The sequence below is a fragment of the Protobothrops mucrosquamatus genome, unplaced genomic scaffold (assembly GCF_001527695.2).
Source record: "Protobothrops mucrosquamatus isolate PMUCROS unplaced genomic scaffold, P.Mucros_1.0 scaffold728, whole genome shotgun sequence".
NCBI classification, from domain to species: domain Eukaryota; kingdom Metazoa; phylum Chordata; class Lepidosauria; order Squamata; family Viperidae; genus Protobothrops; species Protobothrops mucrosquamatus.
The window spans coordinates 152,395-171,531 of record NW_015387004.1 but is presented as its reverse complement, the minus strand read 5'-3'; the positions used below and the strand labels follow the sequence as shown (position 1 = coordinate 171,531).

The 19,137-nt window shown below is 37.5% G+C and overlaps 1 protein-coding gene across 1 annotated transcript in view; it reads right to left on the bottom strand.

Moving 5' to 3' along the window:
* Positions 1 to 19,137, bottom strand: part of NUAK1 (NUAK family kinase 1) — a 53,812-nt gene that overhangs the window by 16,716 nt on the left and 17,959 nt on the right. The window contains exon 2 of the mRNA XM_015818365.1: positions 14,959 to 15,079. Coding sequence (XP_015673851.1) covers positions 14,959 to 15,079 — 121 coding nt within the window. The remainder of the gene's footprint in view (positions 1 to 14,958; positions 15,080 to 19,137) is intronic.

Below are 19,137 nucleotides of genomic sequence, written 5' to 3'. Positions count from 1 at the left end.
TTGCTCTGGTTCACTTCCTTCCTCTTGGTTGATCTCAGTCAGTATTGATAGGAAGTGAGAGATCTGGCCCTCATCCATGGGGTTCTGCAGGCTTATGGGGGGAGGGGGTGTATGATGGCTCAGCAGTTATGACACTGAGCTTGTCAGACGGAAAGTTGACAGTGCAAGTTCAAGACCCAAGCACTGCACAATGGGGTGAGCTCCCATTACTCGCCCCAGCTCCTGTCAACCTAGCAATTTGAAAGCATGCAAATGCAAGTAGATAAATAGGTACTGCTTCTGCGGGAAGGTTACTGCATTCCATATTTTCATACTGGCCACATAATGATGGATACATCTTTCAGACAACACAGGCTCCCTTGGCTGAAAATTGGAGATGAGCACTGCCCCTTTAAGTTAGTCCCACTGGACAAGGGAAACCTTTAAACTTTAAGCAGGGCTCAGTACTTTCTCTGCTTACCTCCCTTCCCTTAGGAAAGTCCCCCCTCCTAAGGAGGTCCATTTAGTGGGACCAAGAAGAAGGGCCTTCTCTGTAATGACTCTCTCCCTGTGGAATGTCATTACTGCAGAGATAAGATTGACCTACACTCTGACACTCTTTTTCAAGACCCTGAACACATGATTGTGCCTACAGGCATGGGGACCCTAGAATGATATGGAGCCCATCAAGTGGCTGGTCTGATTGTCGTGGCCAGGGATATTGGGAGTCATAAGAGTCAAAGTGAGTTGTATAGCCATATACATTTTCTGAATGAATGAATGAATGAATGAATGAATAAATAAATAAATAAATAAATAAATTCCCTGATATAAGAAACAATAACTAAGCAGCAAAGTTGTGTTTTTGAAGGATTTGAATTTATTTTATTTATTTTATTTATTTATTATATTTTTACCCCGCCCTTCTCCTTGCGGACTCAGGGCGGCTAACAGCCTAATAAAAACAAATACAAATGTACAAAAATACTACCATTAAAACGTAATTAAAAGGAAATATTAATTTGGCCTTTGTTATTTTAAAAATAATATAATATTAAATAATATTATATAATATAATAAGAATTGCCAACCAAGAATATCTGTTTACTATTTACTTTCTGTCCACAGCTGCCTTTTAGCAAGCCATCAGAATCTCACCCTAGATCAGGGGTAGGCAACCTTGGCTCTTTTATGACTCGTGGACTTCAACTCCCAGAATTCCTGAACCAGCCATGCTGGCTCAGGAATTCTGGGAGTTGAAGTCCACGAGTCATAAAAGAGCCAAGGTTGCCTACCCCTGCCCTAGACCAATGTTTCTGAACCTTGGCAACTTTCTCAACCTTGGTAGCTTTAAGATGTGTGGAGTGGAGTTGAAGTCCTCACATCTTAAACTCCACTTCACATATCTTAAAGCTACCAGGGTTGAGAAACTGAAGTATTCTCAGTCCCTACACTGAACTCATCTACCTAAGATTATTACAGGGCCCGTAGCATGGAAAAACTAGAAAGAAATCCTACTTGGGTTGGGATTCTGTTTGAGAAACGATGAATTTTGTGGTTATGTGGGATTCTTTGGCTCTGATTCTTGGTTATTCTCTAACATTTCAGTCTTGACAAGTCATGTTAATCATCTTCTTTCAATGTTCAAATGTTTTCCATCTTCACCTGCCCCCTCTCCACCCACCCACATCCTTTCCAAAAAGAAAGTTCATTAAATAAGAATTTATTATGTAAATAAATATTTTACTCTAAAATAGAACTTGGATTTTTTGATGCAGCCCTGGAAGAATTTACAGGTTGGCTAAATATTTCCTACATTTACCTGTTCAGATATTACCTCATTGCTATTTATCCAGCAAACGGAATTTCACTTCATCCCTACAGAAGTCATGTTGGGGGTGGGGGGAGAGCCAGTTTGATCTAGTGGTTAAGGCACCAAGCTAGAAAAAGAGAGAGCATGAGTTCAAGTCTTGCCTTAGCCATGAATGCTGGCTGGGTGACTTTGGGCTAATAACTCTTTATCTCAGTCCATCTCACAGGATTGTTGTTGGTTGGGAAAATAGGAGGAACAAAGTGTGTTGGATATGCTCACTGCCTGAGTTATTTCTAAAAATAATAAAGATAAAAATAAATAAACACTGCAGGAAAAACCTAAAATGTGATACAGGTGGTCCTCAACTTACAACCACAACTGGGATCAGAATTTCTGTTGCTAAGCAAGGCAATTGTTAAGTGAATCTCACAGTCATTAAGCAAATCCAGCTCCCCCCCGTTGACTGCTTGCCGGAAATTGTTTGAGAAAGTTGTAAATGGCAATTACCTGACCCCAGGATGATGCAACCATCATAAATACATGCCAGTTGCCAAGCACCAGAATTGAGATCACGACTGTGAGAATGCTGCAATGGTCATAATGTGAGAACTGGTCATAAATCACTTTTTTTCTATTTTATTATAACTTTGAACAGTTGCTAAAGGAATGTTTGTAAGTTGAGGACTACCTGCACAAACTTCAATAGGATGTGTATATATGCTTTTTTTACAGTTCCATAAACTATTCCAGGAGGTCTTTATGCAATTAGTCTAAAGTGTTTATGTTCAAACACCGAATATATTTACTTCCGCCCTTAGACTCTAAGAAGGAATTTGTTTATTTGATATCTTTGTCTCTGTATTATTTTTTAATTCCTTGTTTCTGAACAGCTAATTGAAAACACATATTTTGGCTTTGGATTTTACTAAAACATAAGGAATGTAAAACCAGGAAAGAATGTAATTTTCGTTACCAAAGATATGTCTCAGTCGAAGTACATTTTGTAACACAGCGTTTCTTTCTCATCAGCCCATTATTCTAGTATTCATAATAATTCCTGAATGTAATTTGTCTAACTATATTTAGAATGCTGAAATGATGAGCTCAGCTTCTATTTAGAGCTATAAACTTTGCAGAAAACTTTGCTAGCACAAAGACTTCCCTCTACTTCTGCTTATTCAAAGTTTTTGAATTCTTTGCATCCAGTGAGGCATCATATTCCTCTTTAAAACATACTTGGTAATTAAAAGGAAAACTGAGACTTCATTATTAAGCCAATATGTTTTTAAAGCGAAAAAGGTACATTGGTATATGCACAGTGACATACCTTAACAAAACTGAATTTGAACAGACATGGACCACTTTGCCTAATTCTTATATGGTTTGTAGATTTTTTTTATGAGTGTTATTTTATAACTAAGATGGGAATTTATTTTTCTATTTTGGAATAGAAAACTGCAGATGCTTTTTCCCCCCCAAAAAAACAGATATCTACCTTGAGAGTTTTTTGTTTACATGTAACCTCAGGATAAGAATTTTGGTTTGTTATTTTAAGAGAGGCAGTTAATCGCCTCACACTGGACATCTAAATTCTCCTCATGCCTTTGCTCTATATCAGAACAATCTCCTAAATTAGTTTCAGTGTGTTGACATTCCTTCCATCTGGTGTCTTTCCATAAAGAGGTGTTTTTATTACCCCCCCCCCCAATAGCAATAGACAGAAGTATCTTTGCAATGATAGGAAGTGGTCCCATATTAAAGGACAGTCAAATCAGAACAGCAAGTAAACTTAATTTCAGAGACACATACTGGTATAACTTTTTCACTGACCAAAAGCTAAAATTCATTCAAATAAAAAAAAAAGCCTTTTTTCTAACATATATTTAAAAGTTTGGAAAAATATTATCTAAAATCTATTACAATTTATCTGTTCAGTCCAATACAATTAACATTGCTAGAATATTACTTTACCAATGCTCTAGAACAGTGGTGGCGAACCTATGGCACACGTGCCAGAGGCAGCACTAGAAGCCCTCTCTGTGGGCACGCGTGCTGTCGCCCCAGCCCCATCTCCCCCCATTGCGCTCTCCTAACCAGCAGCCCCCCTGGAGGAAAGTCGCCCCCGGGCATGGCCCACACAGAGCAGCGCAGCCAAGGACATAGCCGGGCAGCAGGGACAAGACTCCACCCTCACGTCCCATAGTGTGCAGATGATGCTGCGGGGCGTGGGCGGAGGGCATGGCTGCCATGGTGCTGCAGGGCTACCTGGGTGATCTGCTGCGGCGGGCCATAGAGGCGGTGCATGGCCCTTTGGGTGGGCAGAACAGGGGGTGGGTGGGGGCGGAGCAGGCAGGGCAGGAGGCGGAGCGGAGGCAGGGGCGGTTTTGGGGCACTCGGTCTCTAAAAGGTTAGCCATCACTGCTCTAGAACATGCTTTAAATTATTACATCAATACAAATATGTATCCCCCAAATCTCAATTTAATTAGGTACCATTCAAGTCATCATTGTCATCATTATAATAATCATCATCATCATCATCTGTTAAATATAATGTTATAAAGCATTTGTCAATAGCACTGCTCATTAACCACTGAAGGCTGAGATATTTACTTTTGCAACAGTATTTTATGCCAGTTTATTGGAAGCTTTTAAAAGTATTGTCTGTGAAGATTTAATTCTATTCTATTGAATTTGGGGTTATTTGAGCAGCAGTGTTGTTATTCTAGGGTTCACGTGACCAGAATGAATTTTCTATTGTTTTCTTTGTGAATTGAATAGATACAGAACACTGAATACAATACCAATAAATACAAAATAAATAACATTTGGAAATATTTTGTTGATGCCCAAAATCCTAACAAAAAAACCCTACTAAGACTTAGATTTCAATCAATTCTAGAGTTTCATACCTAAATTCAGGCATATTCGTGTCTCTTTTAAAAAGAAGTTAAACGTTTTGTAAGTGTACCTTTTCCAAAATCAAGATGCCATAGTTAATAACTATAATTATATTTAACAATTAAACATTTATCAGCTTTTTAATATAATCATAACTGGTAACATTATTATTTCTTTCTAGAGGCTCTTATGCTACTTTTGATAAGATCTTACAGTAGTAAAATATGTATGAGAATCAGCTAATGTTGGCATTCGTATGCATACCATAATAGCTTAGTTCTTTCAGCAAAGTCATTCCTACAGCATGACTTCTAAAAAAAAGAGTACAATGCTTGCCTAATTTCCTACACCAGTATTTCCCAGAAAAAAATACTGTAATATTTTATTATTTATACCACAGTTTTATAAGCAACTTTTCCTCTAGGGGTTGAAGGGCAATATATTTCTTTCCCCAATGAACACATAACAAGTTTTCAGATTTTCAGGCAAATTATTTTGCCATCATAACACACTTCCATAAAATATATCAGGACATTAGATACGATGCTTTTTCTACCTACTACTAGGTTACAAAAATTCCTAAAGTAAAGGAATTGAATGAAGATATGAATGAGCCCAGATCTGAGAAACCCAAAGCTGGCCCCCATTGGCTTACTTTGTATGATATAAATTATGCTAACTTTAGAAAATATGGCAAATTGCCAATTTTGTTTAATGTTGATAGTCTGGATTTCTTTGAATAAGCAGCTTTAGGTGTTAAATTATACTGCAAGGATGTCAAGTACTGTGGAGCATGTGATTTTAAGATTAGATTAATTCATTCTCAAACATTGGGTTTTGTGCACACACACACACCAATCTTGGGTGTTACTATGTTTAAACAATAGAAATAGAAGTGCCAAAAGTTGAACTAAAAGAAATGAATTAGTTAATAGCTAAATACTATTTTTAAAGTAACTAAACTAAATGGCCAACATACCACATTCATAGAATTCACCAGGGCTTTTTTTCTCATAGAATGCCCAGAATGGAGTTCCACCACCTTTTTTGTAGAGTAGGCAAGGCAGGTTGTATGTCATGTGTGAGTTCCGGCACTGGAATTCACAGAGGTGATTTTTTCTGGTTTATCTAATGAAGATTTTTTTTATGAAGAATATCAATGAATAGGCACTAAAACATTTAAGATGAAATCTGAGATGTGCTATTTTGAAAAAAATCCAGAATGAAATACTGGGAATGAAATTCTACACATATTAACATGTTCAGATTTTATTGGTGTATGTAATCTATACATTCTGTTAACAAAGCAACTTTTCCAGTTTTTTTAACAGTTAACTTAGTTATATATCAGAACCACTATGAAAACATGTCCCAATGATTTTATGTATTCAATTAATTTATTGTTCAACTTATTCCATCACAATTTGAACACAATATCTATCAGAGATCTCCATAATTAGACATTATTTAGAACAGTGGTTCTCAACCTGTGGGTCGGGACCCCATTTGGGGTCGATCGACCATTTCAAGCAAGGCTGTCCGCCATTTTTTTTGTCCATTTTTTTTGTCCACCATTTTTTTTGTCCACCATTTTTTCCCCTTTTCCGGTGGGTGCCTTACCTCCCTTGGGCTGGGCCAACTGGTGGTCGGCCTGCTCCGTCTCTGCCGCTTGGCAGCTACGCCTCGGCCGGCGCAGGGGGCGGAACCACGCATGCACGGCGCTCCCGGGCAGGGAAAGTCCTCGACTTGCGACCGGTTGGGTAGCCCTCGACTTACGACCGGTTTAGTCCTCAACTTACGACCGATTTAGTCCTCAACTTACGACTGGTTGGGGTCGCGGCATTAAAAAGGTTGAGAACCACTGATTTAGAAGTACTGCTTTGGATTTCTTGCTGTTCATTAAACTGGTCTGCCTTGTTTTCTCAGTGAGTCTAAAAGAAGGATGCAACTGCTTTAAAGAATGACCCTTTAAAGCCATTTTCTCAAAATTTCTGCTATTGTGGTCACTAAATAAATATTCAGAAAATGTGGGAAATTTAACTCTTCCTTACATTCTGTGTTAAGGACATAGGATTTATGATTGCATTGGAGTACACTTTCACATCCATCAAATATTCATTGTTATGTTTGGTGATCGGTGAGGCATTGACGAGGCAGCAGGTGTAACAACAACTCTTTATTTAGGTTTTAAACAGAAGCCTCGATAACTGCCGCTCCACCCCTATTTATACACTCAGCCACTAGGCGGCGGCCAATAAGATTCAATTATTAGTTCCCGCTTTTAACACAAGTTAATGAGCATGTAGACAGAAAGTCTGCCCCTTAACTGACAGAGTCTTATGACTGTTTTTTCAACATTTCCAAGTAATTCACACCAATACATTAGATTCATCACTTGAATTATTTTATTACATTCCAAAATAATAGCCTGTAGCACACATTTGATGATCAGTAATATTTCTCAATAGAAACCTCTGAATAGTAAGGAGGTGAAGTTAATGCATCACCAGCACAATTAAATCCCATGCTTAGATATATATTATCATATTTATTACATTTCTGGGAGAAAGGTTAGTAGTATCTAAGATCACAGTTCACATTGGGCACTATCTAACAAAATGAAATTCAATGGTGAAAAAGTAAGGTTCTACATTTAGGCAAGAAAAACTAAATACACAGGTATAGTATAGTATAGTTGCTCAACAGTAGTAACTGTGAGAGGGATCTCGGAGTCCTAGTGGAGAATCACTTAAATATGAGCCAGCAGTGTGCTGCAGCTGCCAAAAAGGCCAACACAGTGCTAGGCTGCATTAACAGAGGGATAGAATCAAGACCACGTGAAGTGTTAATACCACTTTATAACGCCTTGGTAAGGCCACACTTGGAATACTGTATCCAGTTTTGGTCACCACAATGTAAAAAAGATGTTGAGACTCCAGAAAGAGTACAGAGAAGAGCAACAAAGATGATTAGGGGGTCATCTTTCAGTTACACTGGGTAACTACTCAATATTATTCACTATTGTCAGATTTCTTAATATTTCTGCTCATAATTCTCCTTTCATGCTTCAACCAACCAGTTTTCAGAGTATGCAGAGAGGAGGAACAGCTAAGGTGACAAGTAGGCTGTCACTGGCTGACTGACAGCAAATGCAGGCACTAAATAGTAACCTGGGCTCTAACCACCTAATTATAAATGCTACAGTTTTACTACAGTTGTGTTGAGGCAGTTAGTAGGGTCTCATGAACCTGCAGAATCTGCAATGGTCTACCTGGCTGACCTCCACAGACCAGCTTCAGCAACATTGCTTTGAATTGGCATATTTTTCATGATTACGTGAAGAATGAATAGCAGATAGATGCTTCACTGACATAAAATGAAATACATGTCTTCCAAATCATTTTTGAAATATATGTAGCCCTAAAATGTAAAGGGGCCTTAGGCAATATCCCACTGTAGCCACTGGGAGTCCCTGTTGATTAAAGAAATAGTTATCTCTAGACATTAACTTCAGTAAGGATTTTGCACTACAGTTAAGTGTCTTCAAACCACATTTTAGGAAATATACATTTCTGTTTGCTATATAATTTAGCATATACTGCTTTTTATTTCTTAATTTTATTTATCAAATTTATTTGCCACCTATCTCGCTGTTTGAGGAGACTTTGAGTGGACTTTTCCCCTTTTTATATAAATTTAAGATATATTGGAAACAGAGTTTGTATTAAAGTTATTATCTTCATACTAAGCTTCATCAATATTATTCTTCCTCATGAGAAAGTCTGAATGTGAGGTTCTTACAAATGCCATTCCCTCAATGATGAGACCCTCAATGAGCCTTCTCTCCTACTTGTAACTGGATGGGCAGACTCAGCCAGGAGCAGATGACATGAAATGTGCTAATTATGATTTTGAATTGCACCAGAATCAGACTCCCATAGTAGTGATGTTTCATGGACAAATAAGGGGACATCTATAACTACATGGGCCACTGCATGGTGCACTAGCTGAAATCTTTGATGGTGTTCAAGGACAGACACATATAGAGCAAAGTACAATAGTCTAGTTACAGTAAGAAGAAGCCAAATGACCATGTACCATGCCTCCTCGTCCAGAAAGTGCCACAGTTGTTGCAATATATGTGCCAAGGAAGGGCCTCTTGGCCACAGATTCCACCTTCTGCTCAAGCAGGAGGACTCCTAAATTGCAATCTCTGTCCAAAAGAGAACAACACTCTCAAGAGCTAAGGAAGGATTATTCTAAAATTCAGTTAATCTTTGGATAGTCACTCCATCTCAGTTTGAGCTTGTTATTCCCCACTTAACCCCTAAGACAGTGGTGGTGAACCTATGGCATGCGTGCCAGAGGCGGCACTCAGAGCCCTCTCTGTGGGCACGCGCACTGCCGCTGCCAGCAGCTTGCGCAAGTCCATTAGGCCGCCGCCACCACCCGGAGCGACAGCCCCACCCAGCACAAAGGAGGCAAAGCGGCCAGCTAGCAAGCTTGAGTAGAGGTGGTAGAGCACGCCCACACCAAGCAAGCCAAAGGCCACCCCGAGCAGGGAAAGCCGGATCCCCATCAGTACCATGGCCCCCCAGTCTCAGCCAGGATTGCGTGCCTGCCCCCCCACCTATGCTGGGCTTCCTGCCCACCGCCCCATCTGCCAGAGACCCCCTGGATCTCCCCCAACCCTGCCCGGCCCTCACAGGCATCCCCTCATGAGCAACATTGAGGTGGCCATGCCCACCCCAGCCATGCCCACACAGTCTGCCGTGACAACTGGAGCCATGCCCACCCAGTGGGCCATGCCCCCATGCCCCCCCTGAGGGCACCACAATGCTGATGCAGCCCTGGCACTTTGTGATAAATAAGTGGGTTTTGGGTTGTGGTTTGGGCACTCGGTCTCTAAAAGGTTCGCCATCACTGCCCTAAGAGCTGCCAGATACTGTATTTACTACCCAGCCAAATGTGAATATGCATAATTGGGGTATCATCTATATATTAATGATAGATTGTCCTATGCCAATGGAAATATTAGGTACTTAGATGTTATCATTTTTCATTTGTAACCTTTCTATATTGTCTTCCATCATTTTTTTCCCTTGTCACAGAAAACATGTTAAGAAGACTAAGATTAAGATATTGGATTAGGAACAGGAAGACCCATAACTACATCTCAGTCATGGTTTGGGAGAAGTGGGAAGGAATCTATTTATGTCAAAGTGGAAAACCCTTTCCTCAATAGAGATGGAGGCTTCAAGCACAACCTGTCCCTCATTTTTTATGTTGCTCTTTCATCAGTCCCCAGGAAGATTAAGATCAATTCACAGGTTCACCAGGGAAGCCACATTTAACAACCCACCTAGGGCAAAAGATTTAGGAGTTAGAACATTTATATCCCAATGACTCTCTGCCTACTCACCTAATAAGCCTATCCAGATTAGGTGAAAAATGAACCACCACCACCACCCCTGAGGACGTATATGGGGTTCTCATAACCAACTTGTTCATACTGAAGAAGCTACTTGGATAAGCACAAACCAACAAGAACTCAAGTTGCCATGATGCAACTTCCAGACAACTCTGTTTGGATGACCGAGAATCTTTACTGACACTCAGCCATAGAAATTCATTCATTTTTTCTACTAGGTATAATGCCAGAAAAACTTGATAAGCAAAGTACATATTTGATTCTACATGTGATAACAGCGGCAAGAATTATATTTGCACAATATTGGAAGAACAAAGAAATACCACCAGAAGAAGAAATAATCAAAAAAATATTCGACTGTGCGGAAATGGACAGACTTACTTTAAGGTTGAAAAAAGAAGAAGAAACAGAATATTTTCAAACTTGGGACCTATTTTATCAATGGTTAGAGAAAAGATTTAGGGATTAGGAATTTAATTTGTATTAGTGAATAAGATACTCAGACAACACGTTTTTGTTGAATAATTATTATTGAATTCTGTTAAAAAATAATAAAACTTTTTTTTAAAAAAAGAAGAAGTTCATTCACTTTGTGCCAGGCACTTGTGTAACCCAACGCATCTTGGGGGGTTACTGTTGTGGGAAACAAAAGAAGAGGGTACACCATATACAACACTTTTGAGATTCCAAATAAAAGGTGGGCTATGACTATTGAACGAATGAATAAATGATGTTTTTGAAACCATCCATCTACTAACACCTTAGTTAATATTACCTTTGTGTTCCACATGAATAAGTATCTATATATTATTTTTTCTTCAAATCCTAAAAGTATACGAAGTATTGCCAGATGGGTTACTTTTGTACTTTTTTATTCCATAGCATGATGTTTCTGTTCATTCAGTTATTGAATACAGGACTTAGGGAAGGGAGGGGAAAGTTAAAAGAAAAGTAAGGGCTTTTCTTTTTAAGTTGAAATGTATTGCATGATAATCAAAACACTTCTGGAGAAGCCAACTTAATCCACCCAATCCTTAAAAATTACTTAAAAGTACTTTCCTTCCAGCTGCCGTCAAAAGGCTGTCAATTATAATCCTGCGGAGAAGATGGAATTTCTTCTGATTATGAATGGTGAGTCTGCTTCTTACCGATAATACAAGATATACATTTGTTTTAATCAAGTTCCAAAAAGAATTGTGAAACAAGAAATCCTTTTCATATACATGTGGATTTGGCAACAAGTGAAAATGGCTAGTTTGTCTTGATGCTAAGTTGATAAATGCAGAAGTGAATCACCTTTAACCACACAAGGTTAAAAGATTCAAAAACATGGATTCTGTTTAAAGAAAGCACATGTTTGGAATCCTGATAATATTAAAGGTCTTCCAGCTCATACTAAGGAGACTCAATGCATTCATTAGCCAGTAGTCTTCATTTTTTCCAGATGCAGAACCTTCAACTCCAATATAGGTTTTATTATTTGAGGCAGGAGGGGGCGGTTTTGCCAGATGTTAGTTTTTCCTCTCTCTTATTTCTTTCTCTTTTTTCTACTTTCTTTTTCTCACCCATCTTTATTCATCATTCATATATTTAGTGTTTTACAGAAGAAAAAAGGGCACTTAATTATTTAAATTATTTATTGATTAATATTTTTATTTATTACATTATTTCTGTAGCACTACCTTATAGAAAATCTGAAAGCACTTTACAATAACCATTCAATAATATATACACCAATATTTCCTGTTATAAATTTTGATTTTCTGATTGATTTATTTCTTTTTTAAAGAATTTTAAAGAAGATAATCCAATATGAGAATTGAAGATTATTTTCAAAATGTGACACTATTGTAAGACACATTCTCTGTGTAAGCAGTATATTGCTACAGCATACTGGAATTGTTAATGGATGGACTTTCTTACAAAAGTTTCTTTGTTTTCACTTATCTTTCGGTCTATAGACAGACCTCAGAAACATAGCTTCAAGTTTGTATCAGAAAGGGCCATTATGTAATGTAATTATTTTAATGAATACTATTAAACAAGATACAGATTTGCACTAAATTGAATTTTGGCAGATTATTTGCTCCATTTGTTTTCCTCATGCTGACACAGCAATCTTCCTTTTCTCTATTTTAAGGCCTGTTAAAAAAATTTTTACTTAAATAAAAAAGTCATCTCTTCAAAAAACAAAAATCCTTTTAAATATTTCAGTATGTGATTCAAGCAACTGGAATTAGACTTCCATTAATCCTATGAGTTTTAACTGATTCAATTGATAGATCAGCAACTAAAGTTTCAACAGTAGATTAAAATATAATTCCTTCCCCAAATTTTCAGTGGGAATAAGATAACAAGAAACACCTCTCTGGAGTCTCCAAAATATACCAGCTTTCTTTTCCCTATTCCATTTTGGATTAAGGAGATATTTAAAAGAACTGTAAATGTCGGCTTAGCCAAATAGAGACAAGGGATAAGGGGGGAGGAATCAAGATTGGTTTATCTCGATTCTACTTAGTAAAAGAAGAAACTGAGAATCTTTACTAGACCTTCAGGATTTTGTATTATATCCTATATAATAATAAAGTAGAGTTCCAATGGTACATGTGATGTCTGTTTCCTGACCTGTCCTACCTTAAAAGGGTGACAAAAACTCAGGTGGAGGTTGGCACCTGAAGGCAACGTTATCTGTTCCTACACTCTCAAAATGAAATATGAACTGTTCCTCTGCAAGTGGTCCTAACTCAATGAGAATGAGTCAAAAGGAAGCATTTGCAAGACATATCATTTTTCTCTTCTTTGTACTACCCTGGATAACAAGAAAACTAAAAGATCCTCCACAGTTTGGAATCAAGCTAAAAGAAATGTCATTTTTCTATTTTACATTCAAAGATCCCATTTTGTCTTTGCAATGATTAACCGCATTTGCTTATACCGACAATCTGAAATTAAAATACTGTACTAGAGAGGTGAGGCCATGATCCATGGCATCCAACAACTTGTAGCCCATGCAGTGTGTGACCTTTTATACTATTGGTGTTCTGGTTCTTTGGGAAGCTTGGCAGACCGAACTTTGGGAATTAAACATATTATTTTGGCTGGAACACTCTCTAACCATCTTACTTCACAAATCAGTTAGACATATAGCTCAATGTAAATCAAGAACTCAAAACTACTCTTCAAATTAGTGAGTCATGAACATGCCTCTATCCTTAATTGCTTTAATATCTGTGAATATAAAGGTAAGATGTACACTTATAATTACAATCAATGATTGTAACTTTGCAACTAAGAATCAGACGCACATCTATTTAATTGTTTTGGTTGTGTGCCACCCAATTCCAAACAACTCTGGATGGTTCACAATACACTAAACGTTATAATACAAAACAAGAACCAAAAAAACTCAAATCAAAGCAGAAAAAAGAGAAAAAGAACAAGACGGTGAATCTTACCGATACACCAAAACATTTCATCTAACATTCAACAGAGGGGGCGCCAGGCACTAAAGCCCATGGCCTAGGAGAACAGCCAGCTCTTTATGGCCTTTCTTTATTTGGACTACAGCATGATCATCAAAGTATTTAAGCCACATGTTACCAATGTAGGCCCCATGGCATATATGGCTTATTTAAATGACATAATCAGATGTCAAAAAAATAAAAATCATTAAATGACTGAAAATTTGCAAGAGTGAAAAACTGAATGAGAGTTTGGCATTCCTATCAAAGTTGTCTAACCAGGCATATGCCGGTTACAAATGTAGTAAGCAACCACCCACAGCATCTTTGCCCAGGTTACAAGATGGAACCACTAGATTAAATTAAATAAACTGGAAGCAGCTCAGTGGGCTTTTCAATATTGGACTTAAAAATTTGCTTTATGTTTTATATTGGTTTATAATTCCTTATAATAGCACAAGTGTGAATGACATGAACAGCAGCTTAGGTAAAAATTGCTTGCCAAAAGAACACATTTTAATAAATGCTTTATCTAAAGTAATGGACACTACTAGGCAGATATGAAAACAAAAAGACTCAGCAAAGCATCTGGAGAGAATTAATACAGTTTATACTATTATAAGAGACTACTTTCTAAATCTCATCTGCTAAATAGATGTCTGCAGAACCAAGATCAATTTAAAAGATCCATATGGGTTTGTTCCAACCAGCTACTCTGGGATGATAATATTTATACTATTGTCATAACAGCTGAAAGTTTGATCCAAACTGGACTCAGATTAAAAGTATCTTAAATAAAATCTTTCCTCATCTATGGCCTTCATTTATTTTTTCCTATGTCTGCAGAATTCTTTGCTCTACAGATTCTCAGTTCTGAGAACCATCCAAATTCATTCATCCTGAAGCAAAGACACAGTACTACTGGATTTTCCTACACATATGAAGAGTGTAGAAGTGACTGCACACCTGTCAATGAACCCCTTGAGAAAGGCAATGGCTGGATTCTATATGGTTTCTATGGTGGTGACATTGTAGTTACCTGACTTTGATACACTGATGGAAATGGAAATGAATTCTTTTTTCAAGCGCGAATGTAGAAGGAAAGTGTTACTTGAATATACAGTATACATAGTGACATCTAGATTTGGTTGTAGTTTCTTGGCCTGATGTTCCTTGAGAAATTAGTCTCCAAAGGTATAAATATTTTAACAAAGTGCCTCTATGTCAAATACCTGTGACACTTCTTCCATACCTTAACATACCTTAACCATGTCATCCAAAGAGATACATTGGAAAAGTAGTTATTGCAGAAAAGTCTGCTGGTATTTAAACTGCTTTTAAGAAAACTTAAATGGTATAGATGATGTCACTAACCTTCATATATGGTGATGATATGAGGATGGCTAAGAGATGACATAATTTCAATCTCCCGTCTGATGTGAATCATATCTTGTTCATCCTTAATTTTGTCCTTACGGATGGATTTTATTGCAACCTATAAATTCAGGAAATTGATCATTACACTTAAAGTACATAAAAGTAATCTATAAGGAGAGTTCAGAAAATAAATACAGATGGTTGATGCTGGTAAAACATGGAATGAGCAAAATAATTTTTTAAAATATATACCAGTGGTGGCGAACCTATGGCATGGGTGCCAAAGGTGGCACTGAGCCCTCTCTGTGGGCACGCGCACCGTCGCCCCAGCCCTAGGCCTTCAGCTGGGTTTTATAAAACCTTTTTGCTTTAGGCCTCCGCTGCCGTGTGCAAAAAAAAAAAGGTTCAATCAATCTGTCAATTTCAACTTCTCGCGGGGAAAAAAAAGATCTTGCAAAGTTGAAATTGATTGATTGAACTTTTTAGTCCCACCCACTCTGCCATTACCACCGCAGTCACGCCCACTCAATGGGCCACACCCAGCCAATAGGCCACACCCAGCCAATGGGCCACACCAACCCGGCACCCGACGATGCATAAGTGGGTTTTGGGCTGCAGTTTGGGCACTCGGTCTCTAAACGGTTCGCCATCACTGATATATACTGATATTTTTCACTACTGCATTATGCCAAATATCATCCACAGTAGAAAAGACAATAATAGCAGACTTGTTTTAGTTATTTATTTCTTTATGATTATATGCCCCAACCAGTAAAACACACTTATAAGATGCTTGATTATTGTACTGATACCATGGCTTCTTGTGTTTCTTCAAGGCATATATGCAAGTGAAAAAATAATAAAAAATCAAATGAAAGTTAAGTTAAATTGTGCAAATTTTCACTTCAAAATTAAATATTGGAAGTTTCCTGGTTAGGCTAAAATTCTTTTTTTATTATTATTGTTGTTACTGTCTAATTTCATACAGAAACTACAGTATAACAATTTTTTTAAAACCTAAGACATGAACTCGTGATATATTCCATCAGCTATGATTCCAGAAGAAGCTGATAAACTCTTACTTGCTATATTGCTCTCTGAATCCTGAAGTTCCATATCTCCCAAAGCACTTAGTAATCACTCAGTAACCATACCCTTCCTGCATCCTTCCTTAATCATCTGAGTAGACACCTTTCAAAAAACAAAAACCACCCCCATGGGAACAGAGGAAACAATAGCCAATCCTTTATCATAATTGGGCAGTCATGGGAATATGTATTACATGTCAGAGGCAAGAATTTAAAGGCTACCAAGATCAAATTGGGCAACATGCGGACATATGAACCATCCATATTCAGAATGAATAAACTTCTGCCTCTATATACCTATAATTTCCTTTAAAATACAAGATGCGAGTTTTGAAAGCATAGATATGCAACAGCTGAATCATTTTAATGCTTAGTATTTTGATTTTTATGATATAATTATTTGTCAATGCTTCCATCTGCTTGATAATCAATATTATCTGGTTCAAAATATATGACTTTTCATTCCACAATATTATTGAATAATAGTCCTTTTTAAACATATATCATTAAGTCTTATCTTTAAGTTAAAATGTAGGAAACTTTCTATTAATTTCATTTATGTAATTTTAGTTTTTACTATCAGCTACTAGAAGATAGAGGAAAGTACATAAAATGCTATAAAATGTAATTTAATATACATTATTATTTTTAAAGGCTGATTCTGCATGCTATTTCACAAACAATACAAAATATTTTGTGAATAACTATGGAGTTATTATTCACATACTATGAAACAACAGTTTTGTTTAGAGACCATTTGGTTTACTATTTGATTTACTTAGGAATAGAACTATATTATTTTCAAATAAGTAATTTATTTTATTTAGGTGGAGAATATGAACAAAATGTTTCCATCCTCCTGCTGCAATGCCAAATTATTTTAGTTCTTGCCCCTGAACAGTAAAGTCCATCATCACATTTTAAAAAACAAGATTTCAAAGATTTCGTGCATAAAATCTCTGTTCTTCTAGAAAAGAGGGTAATCATCATGTTCCCCTATATAATATAAAACTTATTATATTTCTATATTCTTTTTATATCATGACTTTAATCTGAGGGATCAGCTCAACAGTCTTACTGTTAATAAAGCTGAATGTAATTTTAAATATGTATTTTAAAAAGAGAGAGAGGAGCAAATCCTTGAGCAATTCCTGAGGGACAGAAAGCAGCTTCAAGTGTTCAGAAAGGTCTGGTTTTTCTTTTTCTTTCATTCTGTTCTGTGGGAGAGGCTGTGAAAGTGCATATATGCTAAGCATGAAAAAAAAAAAGCATGTGGGTGGCTTTTGGATCCACACATGCATTCCTAAGGAAAAAAATAAATATAGACATTGATTTAAAAATATGTATAGCATAGAATAGTTCTGTATTTGGTTCTCAGAAAGAATGTTAAGAGGATGTTATTGTCAAACATAGAAAAGAATAAATTCTTCACCATTTTGGGTCAGCGAAGCAATCATACCACATAGGGAAGGGAATATATTTGACAAATAGGAGACAACAACATAAATTGCACGCAGTACAAAGCTCTAAGCCTGAAAAACAGAGTATAATTTTAGAATAAAATTAATAAATGTTCCTTCCAATCACCTATTTTAATTCAGATCTAAATCTCACGAACAGTTGCTTTACAAATAGACCTTGACTTACAACCACAATTGGGACTGGCATTTCTGTCACTAAGTGATGCAATCATAAAGCAAGACGTCACATAGCTTCCTTGCACCCTACCTTGCAACTAGCAAAACACACACACACACACACACACACACACACAGGGGGCTCATGCTGCAGGGTGGTGAGGGAGGCTAGGATTGACCTGGGGTACCTGTAGCTTCCCAAGGCATGCTGAGCTGCCCCAGAGCTGCACTGTTCTGGGGCTGCTTGAGAGCTTAACCTGCACCCTGCAGCATGAGCCCCCTGTGACTTTTTTCTTTTTCACACCATGAAGCCAGCCCCAGCCTCACTCAGGCGCTCTTTCAAAAGGTCTGGGGGCTTTTTCCTTCATTTTTTTTCTTTTTCACAATGCAAAGTCAGCCCCAGCCTGACCCAGGAGCCAGGCTGGGCATGTCTTGTCAGCAGCAGGAGCAAGAATACAGCGAAGATCAGCTGGGGCGGCAGAGCACTGGACAGCAGGGGACCAAAAGTGCCCAGATTGGGGGAAGAGATAGGCAGGCGGAGGCTGTTGCAGTCATAAAATTGGGCAGGCTGCCAAGTACCCAAAACTTTGATCGTGTGACCATGGAGACACTACAACGGCCATAACTTTGGGCATTGGTCATAAATCTTTTTGTTTAGTACTGTCATAAATTTGAACGGTCGCTGAACAAATAGTCATAAGTCAAGGGCTACCTGTACACTCTTTCTTCAGAAGCATACTTCAATATATTACAATGTTAAAGAGCTACTGTTCAATTTATAAAACATTAAAATTGCTTTAGTTATTAATATCAATCAAAATAAGTACAAATATAAAAAGCTATAATGTAAAAAGGTTTTCCTTCCTGGCCTTTATTGTAGGAACTGATTGACAACTGCAAATCAGGTTGTCATGAGGAGGTTGTCGCTAGCCTTCTTGGAGATGACGGGGATTGAAATTGGGACTTTCTACATACAAAGCTGAAAGTCATCCAGTACTGGATAAATGTAAGTACCAACTCTGAAGAGGAGGAGATTTTTTTCTCCTTTAAATGATTAACACAGTCTTTGGATGGGATTCAATGAAAAAAAAACCCCATCTTTTGGATTGCTAAATATCAAGTCATTTAGATTTTTCGAAGGTAAGCACTACCTAACTGAAATAAGCTCAGAACAACAACTTATTGGCTACTGGTTTAAGAGACACTGAAATGCGTTTCTCCCAAACTAGTGAAGTTTGAGAGAAATCTTCAAGGGCGGCACTATGTATAACCACTCAATATGTACAAGATTATAAGAGAGTGGGGCAAATCCAAATGATGTTGTTCCATAACTCAATGAGAGTCAAAATGGTATCTCAAAAATATTCTGTATTTTGACCATAAACTTTAGTAAAGCTTATCTTTCAAAGTTTCCTCTCTTTCTTTTTCTGTCCCTTTCTCTCAAAAGTTGG